The sequence below is a fragment of the Micromys minutus genome (genome assembly GCF_963924665.1).
Source record: "Micromys minutus genome assembly, chromosome: 1".
Classification (NCBI taxonomy): domain Eukaryota; kingdom Metazoa; phylum Chordata; class Mammalia; order Rodentia; family Muridae; genus Micromys; species Micromys minutus.
In genome coordinates, this window is record NC_137969.1 from 190,207,813 (window position 1) to 190,219,916 (window position 12,104).

The 12,104-nt window shown below is 36.5% G+C and overlaps 1 protein-coding gene across 1 annotated transcript in view; it reads right to left on the reverse strand.

Moving 5' to 3' along the window:
• STXBP6 (syntaxin binding protein 6) overlaps positions 1 to 12,104 on the reverse strand; it is a 231,522-nt gene that overhangs the window by 55,515 nt on the left and 163,903 nt on the right. The window contains exons 3-4 of the mRNA XM_080933394.1: positions 1,521 to 1,651; positions 542 to 707 (exon numbers count right to left, since the gene is read on the reverse strand). Of these exons, the coding sequence (XP_080789520.1) occupies positions 542 to 707; positions 1,521 to 1,651 (297 nt within the window). The remainder of the gene's footprint in view (positions 1 to 541; positions 708 to 1,520; positions 1,652 to 12,104) is intronic.

Sequence of the window (12,104 nt, forward strand, 5' to 3'; positions counted from 1 at the left end):
TTCATGATGCAGCTATTCTAGCCATGTGCACTTCCTACCAGGAATGGACTGCATTCCTCTGAGCTATCAGCTATAATAGATCCTTTCTTCCTTACTTTGTATCAGTCAAGTGTTCTACTACAGCAATAAAAAAATAATATGAAGAAAGACAATGAGATCAGTATCAGGAGGAATTTGAAAAATATCTTAAGAAGATAACCAGGAAAAATGCAGGAGAGAGTTCTGCAATAGAATTATAGCAAAGGCAACAAAGAGATCAAAGTGAAAAGCTTCTCTAATAAATAAAAGAGATAGGCTTGTTCTCACAGTACAAACCATTTCAGTTAAGTAGAAATGTTTTATTAAAATTATCGGCTGTAGCGGAAGATTGAAAGCATGGCTTTGCCTCTAGATGTGGCATATCATAGACTCCTTAATATCAAGTAAGTCTGAGCATTTTGATGCTTTTGTTTGTTTTTAATTATGTAGCTCAACAGCCAGCTTCTAATATGACAATGAGTCTCATGAAAGAATAGCTAAAATAGTCTAATTGCCCACTTACCTCCCATAATTTTGGATTGGCAGTTAATAAACTCTGGCTTCCTGTCTGTGAGGTACCTCTGGCAGGTGTGGTGGAGGATCTGGAAGAAGGTGCACTTTTCTGAGGCCGTGCTAGCAACCCACTGGTCAAAGGCATTTTCAAACAACAAATCAAACTCTGCAGAATCCTGGAAAAGACATTGGAATAAGTACTGATCTTGCTACACAAACTTCCTCTGTGAACTCTGTCTCATCCAAAGACGCATGAAGACTAAAACAAAGACCCCAAGATATGAAACATACATTTTTCTCTCTACCAGGATCTAAAAATCATAGACAGTTTTCACATCTCTGTCAAATAAATAAACCCAAACTGTACTATATTTACCCATGTCCCTCGGAAGCTGGTACTGTAGTATTTAAGACTTGTGTCAGATCTCTGACCATATACCATCTACCCAATTACTAAAAAATAAACAAGATTCCTATAATTTCTCAGCATTGTGATTTGTTTATATTTTATACATGGGTCAGAAAGGATTTCCCTTTGTTACTTTAGTAATTCATTGATGTTTGCAGATACTGTGATGTGTATGCACAAAAGGAAATGAGTCCTTTAAATAGATGCTTACATCTTAACACAATTCTGTAAGAATCCTAATTCATTATTTTAAAGTGATGTTAATTTATTTTTATTAGAAGGCAAATGAAATTTTTACAAACCTCAGGTTTTCTTATAGACCCTCAGGGCATGGATCTTTGAACTTTGTCATATATAAACATTGCTGAAGACAGCATCATTCAATATGCATTCTCTTGCATTTTTCTATCAAACATGGAAGGTTTGTAGTTTCCCATAGCACAGTAACAGAGATGGGGAAATTTTGATCCCATAACTGAAATGCATTTTAAGAATGACTCTACCATCACCAGCACTGTTTTAAAGCAAAGTCATCATGTGAGGAGAATTCCTTTGCTCAGCATTGGAAAAATTCACTCACCCGATTAGGATCGATACCATTAACTTGGCGAAGCTGCTCAAGCATCCATTGGGATCTTCGGACAAATGATGTGGAGCCCTCAAACTGTTTGACCTTCGTGATAGATGCCTGTGTGGGTTTCTTGTTTGTCACTGCCAAAAGGGAAAAAAAAAAAAAAAAACACTCAGATTAATGGGAAGGTGAATTGGCTGATTTCCTCCTTCAGTCTTATTTTTATAGAACACCAAATAATCATGTGCGCATAGGGATGAGGGAGAGGTGAATACAAGAGAAAAACAAGTTATAATCTCCCCTCTCAATGTAGCTTCCAATACAATTGTTGCTTCATTTGTCTTCACACAACTGAACTGAGGATATCTGTGCTGAATAACACCCAGTAATTTAATGGGGGCTACAAATGCACAATTACAGCTCTCAGGATGAAAGTGTACAGGACAATCAGACACCAGGTAGGGCTCATTAGGAAGGCTGAATTTTAAGAGGGGGTAGGTGACTGATTCCTTGAGGGTAGCTACCAGCCTTATTCCCAGTTTTATAGTTCATTTAAAATACTGAAGCTTCATTAATAGACTTGACTTTATAGCATGACCCACTTTGTATCTAGTTTGCATCTGATTAAGACTATCTGCCTGGCATCCTGGGCACAGTTCCAACATGAATTCTTTTATTCACTAAACCTGGGGACCAGGACAGTCATTCTACCTCAAGCAGTTTTTAATTGCCTATCTGCAAGCAGGTGGACAGCATCATCTCTGAGGAGATATTTAGCAGGGGTACTGGTAAACAGGGATCCCAGCCATTTTGACATTTGCTTGTTTTGGGATTTTAAGGTTCAAGGATGGTGGAGAAGGTAATTATTTATCTTGACAAATCTTTCAATTGAGCCACTGAGCCATGTGTGTGGAAGTCTGAGAGTAAACAGCAAAACCATGATGAATACCTAGGAAAACACTAAACACCACTGGCTGCAATGTATTTGATCCCAGTCACTACATTAGCCTTTAGGGAAAGTGTGCATCTGGGGAATACTTCTCTTGTTTCTAGTAACTATGCAGACACTTAGCAGGTGGCAAAAAGAGTTTCCAGATATAAGGGAGAGAAAGAAATTTCTCTGATAGTTGGTGAAAAGAAGCCTCTATGGGGGCTGCAGAGATGGCTCAAAAGTTAAGAGCACTTGTTTCTCTAGCACAGATCATGAGTTTGGTTCCTAGTACCCATGTTTGGAGGCTCACAATTACCTGTAATTTTAGTTCATGTAACTTTAGACAGACAGACAGACACACACAAACACTCTCTCTCTCTCTCTCTCTCTCTCTCTCTCTCTCTCTCTCTCTCTCTCTCTCTCTCTCTCTTTCTCTCTCTCTCTCACACACACACACACACACACATACACACACACACACACACACACACACACACACACACACTCACACACATTTTTAAGAGAAGCCTCTATGATTCAGGAACCCTAAGGCTTATTATTGAAGTAGAGAAGTCAAAGAAAGTATATCCTTCAATTAAATATTTTTAATAACTTTAAAGGGATAATTCTGCCATTAGCTGTGGTGAGAGAGTCACCAAGTGAGATTATGGCCTTAGAACAATCTTCTCTTGCTCCTATCCTGAATGTAGCCAATGCTTTAACTTATTGTCTCTTATTTCAGATGTATTTGTATAAGAGATTTTGAACACTTCACCTCACTTCCATTTACTTTTGTGCTTAGAAAGCCATCATTCCCTCAGCACCCCAATTACAAGAGAAGTGCCATCGTCTCTGATCACAAATTTCCTCTCATAACATTTTCTAGCTCCATGTTCTCAACTTGTGAGTCATGCATGACCCCTTTGGGAACTGAAAAACCCTTTCACAGTGGTTTCGAGAAAACACAAATATTTATGATTCATAAAGTAGCAAAGTTACAGTTATGAGGTAGAAATGAAAATAATTTTATGGTTGTAGGTCATCACAACATGAAGAATTGCTAAAGGGTTGCAGCACAGGAAAATTGAGAACCAGTGCTCTAGCCTATTGTATCCATTGGGAAACACACACACACACACACCTCCTGTAATGAAAAAAAAGGACTTGTATAGGCTTCTCTGGTGGCTGTACTCTGTGTTTACACTTTTTTTTAAAGAAATAAAACACACCTGAAATATATTCAGGCTCTGAAATGTCATTAAAATACTAAAGACTCCTTTTCAATAACAGGAAATGTGTGTTAGACATGTGTATTAAATACACACCCCTGAACACTCAGAGGATTTCCTCCCTTGTTTATGTAAATTGTATAGCACTTCAGTGTCCTGGGAAATTTTCCCTTTTACTTCAGCTACAGTTGTTATGAACACCTATTTTTACTCCTGGTCTGTTTGTGTTCTCACAGTTTATAGGGCTGTAAAAGCTCTAGCACAATGGAGGAGCATGGTACATTCCTGCATGTTTAAGATGTACATGTCAGGAAGGAAAGTTCCTCAGAATGTTTGTCATTGAAATAAGCTGGTCAGGAACCCCACCTGTGGTGACCCCCAGCAGAGATCATGCTATACAGTATATAGTTAGAGTCCCATCCTCTCTGGCCTCATTTCCATGACTAGTTTATTGCTTGCCTAGTCCTTGGCATCTGGCTACTTTCCTGGGCACCAAGCCCAGTTTGCTTTGATTTTTGTTTATTGTTATTATCTCCAGCATCTTAGTTTTGAGTCTGAATCAGGTGCCTTAAATTCATGTTATTATATACACATTATTATAGAATTAAACGATGTTTTCCTTTTACAAATTCACAATACTTAAACACGATACCACTCCAGACTTTCTGAAGCCAAAACTTGAAGAAAATGTGATTTCATTCCAACCTTGTTTTGGGAGTCTCAGGATGATTTTTAAAAATTAAAGGACTCAAATATCATTTATTCAGTGAAGACAGTAGTCTACAAGGACGTTAGTTAAGAGAAAATCTTCAAATGCAAACTAATTACCTGGATAACAAATATCACAGCACTCATATCAAGCCAGTTAAATTTTCAGCATAGATGATGGGACTGAGCTATACAGAAACACTTGATTAGTGTAGGTAGGGGGGAAGACTCAGTTTTCATCAAAGATGTGGCCCCTGTCATGAATCAGCAGTTAACCTTAAACCCATGTTCATACTGGAAGCACTAACTAACTGTAGTCAGTGATAAAGGGGAGGCAGAGCTGGAATGGGTGTGTGTGTGTGTGTGTGTGTGTGTGTGTGTGTGTGTGTGTGTGACAAAAACAAAACACATTTTATATACGTATATATATAATATTCTCAAAGAATAAATAATGTATTAAAATAAATGTTACAGTGCTGTTTTCCTCATTACCAAAGTATATTCCTCAGTTAATTATTTTTAATAACTTTAAAGAACAACTAACTACTGTAACTTATGTTGTGCATTCAATAGGCATGAAAGGCAGACAGACTCAGGCATTTATAGTAGCAGGTGGGTATGGAAGTCCCAGGAGATACTGCAGTATCAGTCCTTTTCCTTGGTTCTCAGCACTAACTGAGTTATTAAGAAAACCTAGCCACTTGTGCAGCAAATAAAATAAACTGTGTGAATACGAGCCCTTGGGAACATGGCCCTGACATAGACATTTTAAATCTACCCTGTTAATTCCAAAGCTGATGCGCTACCAAGAACCACTAGACATATATCTATCCATTTATTTAGCAAATATTTAAAAATCATGTATGTTTTGTAGGCAACTCCAGAGCTTAATAAGATTTCTCAACTCCCCCTAATAACACATGGACATGATTTGAACATTGAAAAATTACACTTTAAAAAAATAAAATAAAAGTATTTGGTACACATTTTCTGTACCTTGTAAAATAAGCCATATTTTAAAATAGAAAGCTGTTAAAATCACCCACTTAAAAATAATGGAAGGCAAATGTATTTCAAGAATTAAATGGCTTTAACCTAGTTACATACTTTATTTGCTAATATAATAAGACTACTGTATGCTATTAAACAAACACATTCACAACCTTTTACATGAAGTCTTATTTGCCTAATTCTCCTGTGATAATTTTCATTTTTGGGGGGAACTAGAATATGAACCCAGATTACTCAATCTTTACCACCTATCTCATTGTCTTGAAAACATGTGCCATGAGCTGCTCTTCTGATTGTTACATAAAATTAAAATATTTTAGTAAAAGAAAAAAATAAGAAGATGGGAATCTAATCAAGAACCTCTCAAGTATCAAGGTAACTGTAGGAGGGATAAAAATTCTGCAGTAGAGCATTAAACACACTGGGAAAGGGGGGTGACACATGAGGTGAAAGCTGTCTGAGGTAATACGTGAAAGGCTTTAAGAAATAAGGCATGAAGTGGAGAAAGTCAAAGGGTTCTTACTGGAGCATCTCCAGCAGTACATCTCTAGCATGGATGCTCATGATTTCCCCCAACTGGCCTATGAATAGAGAGAACTGAAATATACTTTAAAAATGAAATGGTATTGCAAAGCATTTAAAATACAGCACAAGCCCTTTACCATGACCTATAAAGCCTTAGATGACCTTGGGTTCAACACTTGGGTACTAAGGACATAATTATCCCACTTTCCTTTCTGTCCACTAAGCTTTGGTATCATTTGTTCCTGGCAATGTCTGTCCTCCAGACCGCCTGCAAATGAGGTCCCCTTGGTAGAAATACCATTTCCTTTGTTTCATCAGGGTTTTCTCTTGCTCACTATTTATATTTTGGACTACACAGAAAGACTTATCCATGGTTACTTTATCCAAAGAGGTTTCTCCCAGCACAGTTCTACATTGAATGAAGTTTGTAGGAAAAAAAAAAAAGAGCAGATTTTTTTTTTCAAGCCTGGATTCAATATTCAATGTTTGCTTCTCTGAGATGTTCGTGAAGAACCAAGTCAGACAGTTCACACATGCTGAGTCCCTAAACATATGTGATGTGGATACATTCCCACATAAATCTAAGCTACTACCTACACTTTGTGGGAAAGGCTCCTACACACTTTTAAAAATAGTATGTAATGTTAGACATCTCTTTGGTGAAGTTTGATTTTTTTTTTTCTGTGACTGAGGCAGAAATTATGTCTCAGTGTTTTCATAGATAACAAAACTGAGGCACAGAAAGTGATGCATTGCTTAATTAGAATATAATTAGAAAATCTATGACTTAGGTGATGAACTACTGCTCTTTCTACTGCATTTTTTGTTGTTGTTGAAAAGGCATATGTTACATTTTACTTGCCATGGGAATTAATTGATGCTTTTCTTTCTAATGATCCTTGCTATAAATTTTTTATAGCCTCCTGAATTATTTTTCTAATATCTTCCTTTAAATAACCATACATTTTACTTAAATAAGTTAAAGAAAGGCAAAATGCATGCAAACACATAAATAGATGCACAGCTTTGTTTTCATTAAGTAGAAAGAAATATGGTAAATATAATTAAAATGTATGTACTAGTAATTTCACACTAGAGAGGGCTTGGCATCTGAGGCTTAGACTCTGGTGAATGAACGATTAACAATTAAGACAGGTGTTAAAGACTTTCAAAACGAGAATGCATTCCTAGATAGGATAAAACATCAGAAAATGGTTCTTCTTTGGTCTATATACTGTCTATACTGAGGCTCATTCATTATGTTTTGGGATTATTCAGGCTAATGCTTACTAATCTCCGACTTCCATTCTTGGTAGCCACTGATTTCTGTCTAGACATCAGAGAAAGACTGGAGAAGATCAACTCCAGGTCATTTTCCTATTAGTTCTGATTTAAAAAAAAAAGATTGCCTTATGTTTTTTTTATCCTTAATATAGAGGTGATCTTAGACCCTCAAATGTAGATTAACTACAGTTAAGCAGCAATGATACCAAATATTGTGTCTAGATTATCATTACCAGTGTTACACATACATGTTGTATTTTACCTTTATCTCATGAACTAACACTCCATAATATGTTTTAGTAGATGGTCCCTCCATGAAGCATTCTATGAAAATAAAACAAGACTACAATTATGAGATAGAGACCCCCAGCTTGAGTATGCCCAACTAGAAAGCATCCCACTTATTTAAGAACCAACAGGCAAACTGGGCTAGGAAACACACACTTCTAATTCTAGCATTTGGAGGGCTGAGGCAGGAGAGTCAGAGTTCATGGCCAGCTTAGGCTGCGTAGTGAGATATTGACCACCATGATCTACAGAGTAAAACCATGTCTTGAGGAGGAAGAAGGAGGAAGAAGAGGAGGAAGAGGAAGAGGAAAAAGAGGAGTCAATACTGTTGCTGTCGCTATCAGTGCTGGTCTTGCAGTAAGCCAGAAAGGTAGAATGGGAGGGAAGCAAACAGATTAAGGAGGAAAGGAAGTACATAAATGAACATTACTTAAATATTGTGCAAAATATTTAATAAAAGGCTACCAATGACAGTGGCACAAACCATCAATTTCAAGAAATATTGGCTAGAAAATGTCTTTTTAAATTTTTATTTTTAAAAAATTTTACATTTCAAATGTTATCCCCTTTCCCTGTTCTCCCGATCTTCCACTTCCATCTCCCCTCCCCCTACTTCTATGAGGATGCTCCCCCTCCCACTCCCACCTCACCACCCTGGCATTTCCCTACACTGGGGAAACAAGCCTTCTCATGACCAAGGGCTTCTCCTCCTGTTGATGCCAGATAACATTATCCTTTGCTACATATGAGGTTGTGCAATGGGTCCCTTCCATGAGTATTCTTTGGTTGGTGTTTTAGTCCCTGGAGATCCAGAGTATCTGGTTGGTGACAACTTTTCTAAAATATCTTCATAGTTTTCCCTAGTCTCATAATTAACTGCATCATATCTCAACAATTCCAAAGACAAAACACCTGCATTTTGCCTGCCTTACGTACATACAAGTTATCAGTTTTTTTTTTTTTTTTATTTTCTGAGATAGGGTTTCTTTGTGCAGCTTTGGCTATCTCAGAACTAGATCTGTAGAGTAAGCGGGCCATGAACTCTCAACATGTAACAAACAATTGCTATAATACCTAGTTGACATTATGCCATAAGCTTTCTATGGGGCAGTCTGGAGCATTGAAAGAGCAAGTATCTACTTTCCAGAACTTGGCTGGAGGCACCACCTTCTATTAATGTTTTCAAGTTACCAAAGGGGTGAAAGTATGCCTTTTAGAATGTACAACTCCAAGATCTCAGGACTGTCAGGGATCTAGGCAATACTTAAAATCTAGTCCCTTATTTACCATGCTCATGAGTCCACTTACATTTCATTATTACAAGGACATATAACATATCTATTTGAAGTAGACGGTTGGCTCAGGTACAGCATAAGTTGTCATGAACCATTATATCTTAAGTCTGAAATGAGGAAGTATAAACCCTAAAGGTGAAAGTTCCCACTGGTATCCCCAAACTAGGATTACGATTTTGGCACTTAAGTAAGAATGGCCCCTATCGGCTCATATATTTTAATATTCAGACATTAGGGAGTAGCATTATCTGAGAAATATTAGAATATTTGAATGATGTAGCCTTGTTAGAGTATGCATGGCTTTCTTGTGTCACTGGGAATGGGCATTAAGGTTTCAAAAGCTCTCCTGGCCTCCACATCAGGGTGTAGCTCTCAGGTATTGCGCCAATGACAAGTGACCCACTGTGTTCTATGCCATGATGAAAATAAAATAAACCTCAGAAACTTAAAATAAAATTCTTTATTTTCTACGAGTTACTTTAGTCATGGTTTCTCCTCACAGCAACAAACTAGTGACTAAGATCTGATGTCTCCTCAAACATCAAGTGATACATAGTGCAAATTGGTGCCTGCACTAACAAAAAATAATGGCTACTTGAATGGTTCCCCAAGATAAGGACGAATAGCTCTGAACCTACCAGAATCCAAGAACCAAGAACAAACTTCGTTTAGGTTGAACTGTTAGGATTCAAAATATCAAGTCAGCCTTAAGAGATTTGAACATTTTGCTGGCAAAAAGGATGAACTATCCTAGGACCTTGAGCAAGAAGAAAGGCAATCATCAAGAAATTATGGAAATATCATGAGAAATAGAAGGAAAGAAATTTGAGGATTAAAGCCTTGTACACTAATTTTTATTACAAGCTTATTCTAGAAGCTTCGTTTGCAAGTTTTTTTTCCCCATATACCTAAAACCATGATTGTTTGGCCCATTCCCACTGTGTATGACAAATAACTTCCTTAACAATTGATTACAGACTTGGAGAAAAAAATCGGTTTATATGTACTTGAGGTGAAGGTGAGATGAAACATAGAAAAGAACAAAGTCAAACATTTGCTTTTTCAACTTTGAATTTTATCTTAGAAGTGTATGAATGAGATCCCTGATTCATGGAATGAACTATGAATCAAACAGCCAAGCCAGGGAAGTAGATGCTCAGAGAAACAACTATGATGGAATTAGAAGGAGATTCAACTAAGGTGACATTAAGGACTATAATATACAGCAAGGAAACAGAGAGGCTTAATTAACTACAGGCAAAGAGCCTGTTCCGTTCTTACTTCCTCAGTTCTGGAAAAGATGATGTAAACATTGTTTTTGATTTATTTTTAGAAGAGGTTTACAGTGGAGCACAGCACAGAAGCATGAAAGCAGTAGCTACCTAACTCAAGAGTCCAATTTCTCCACAAGAAGCTGGATCACTGAAGGTGAGACAGTGCCTTTACGGTAACACTTTCCTTCAGCATTAGCATTACATATTAGAAAACAGAGGTCAAACAGTAATTGTCCTCAGGAAAATACAATATTTGATCAAAATTCAGTATATGTAATACCTTCATGAACGAACAAAACCATGATTAGTTGAAGAAAGCTGAGAAAACACATTTCACAACAAGCAGAGGCAGAAGCATCTTATTCTCCTTCAGTTTCATAAAAAGACAGAAATGCTCACTATTGTATGATGCAGGCCTGGGACTCAGCTTCCCCACACTACTCCTTCAGCTGTGCATCACTACTAAGGCTAGTGTTTTATAACACATAGTACGTGGAAATGAACCATAGAAAACTGTCATATGAGTATGGATCTTATGTCCTTATGAGGCAGTAACATGGAGGGAGGAAGCTAAGAAAGGAAGGAGGGGAAAGGGAGAAGAGAGGGTGGCTAAAACATGAAGAATTAGAATTAAGGCAACTTACTAATTGGACAGTTATTAAACATTTAATATCACTAGGGTTTTGGAAAAAAAGAAGAGCTTTTATTACTTAGCAGACACAAGCTGTCAAATATAATTACAATTATCAGTCAAGCAAAGACACAGAGAGATGCTCTCTTCTTTCCCACTACCAGTTACTGGATACACTTCTGATTATGTATTTTAAATGAAGACATGTACCACTGATAGTCCGCAAAACTAAAGGATGTCATTCAGAATGTGATACTTGAACTCTTTACTGTTCTACCATGGAATATAAATCAAGCAAAATGTTCTGATTAAAAATTCTACCACATTAGCAAAACCATCTGGGATTAAATCTAGCTAAATATCTGCTAAAGAGAAACATTGCTATACTGGATGACCTATCAATTTCAGTCTTGTGGCTATATCCAACCAGGATCAATGTGTGTGTATTGTATGTGTGTGTGTGTTTGTGTGTGTGTGTGTGTGTGTGTGTGTGTGTGTGTGTGTGTGTGCTCTGATTGTGTTTTATCCTCAAAATGAAAAGTATCATAAATCTAATATTTTAATGTACTTAACTAACTTTTAGAATATCATTATCTTACTCGAGCCTACCTTAAGCATGCTCAGAACATGTATATTAAGTAATAGTTGGGCAAAATTATCTAATACAACAAATATTTTAAGTAAAAAGTTTCAAATACCAAATATAAATCTTTGACTACTTAAAGTGAAAAGCAGAATGGAATTATGAATATAATTTTGCATCATCATAACATAACACAACTGTCAGCTGGAACATAGCAGTCAGATTATCTGTATGTAAAACCAATGAATCAGTTCCTCTAAGAAAACATTAACATATTAAAACATTAATAAGTCAACCAAAATTTTTTATTTTTACTAGTGTTAAAAATAATGGAATTCTCAGTGAAATATTTAGTCAAATAAGTGAAAGACTTGCACAATGAATGCTAAAATTCTTAAGTAATTAAACAAATATAAAAATACCTCATATTCAAGTACCTGAATAAATCAGCAATCTTAAAATGCAAACTCTCAAAATTAATATGAAAAGTAATGGTGGCAACAGGCCAGAAAACTCACTATTTTTACTAGGTCATTTGTCCCCAGTTGACTTAAAGATTTGAGACCTTATTTTATAAGTCACTAGGCATTTTGGTGGAAATTGAGTATTAAATTTATATAGAAATACCAGGCTCAAGGAACAGATATTGCACGAAGGCTAGATAAGCAATATGATGTAATTACAAAACTTTATATAAGTATAAATCCAATTAATGTGCTACAATTAGCTAAGTGTACACATAATCCAGGGAATATACTGAAGAGCACAAGGCAAAGATCTTGCACATACGTGTAATAGTGGGTTTTGACATAAACATAAAGCAACATGGCGAGC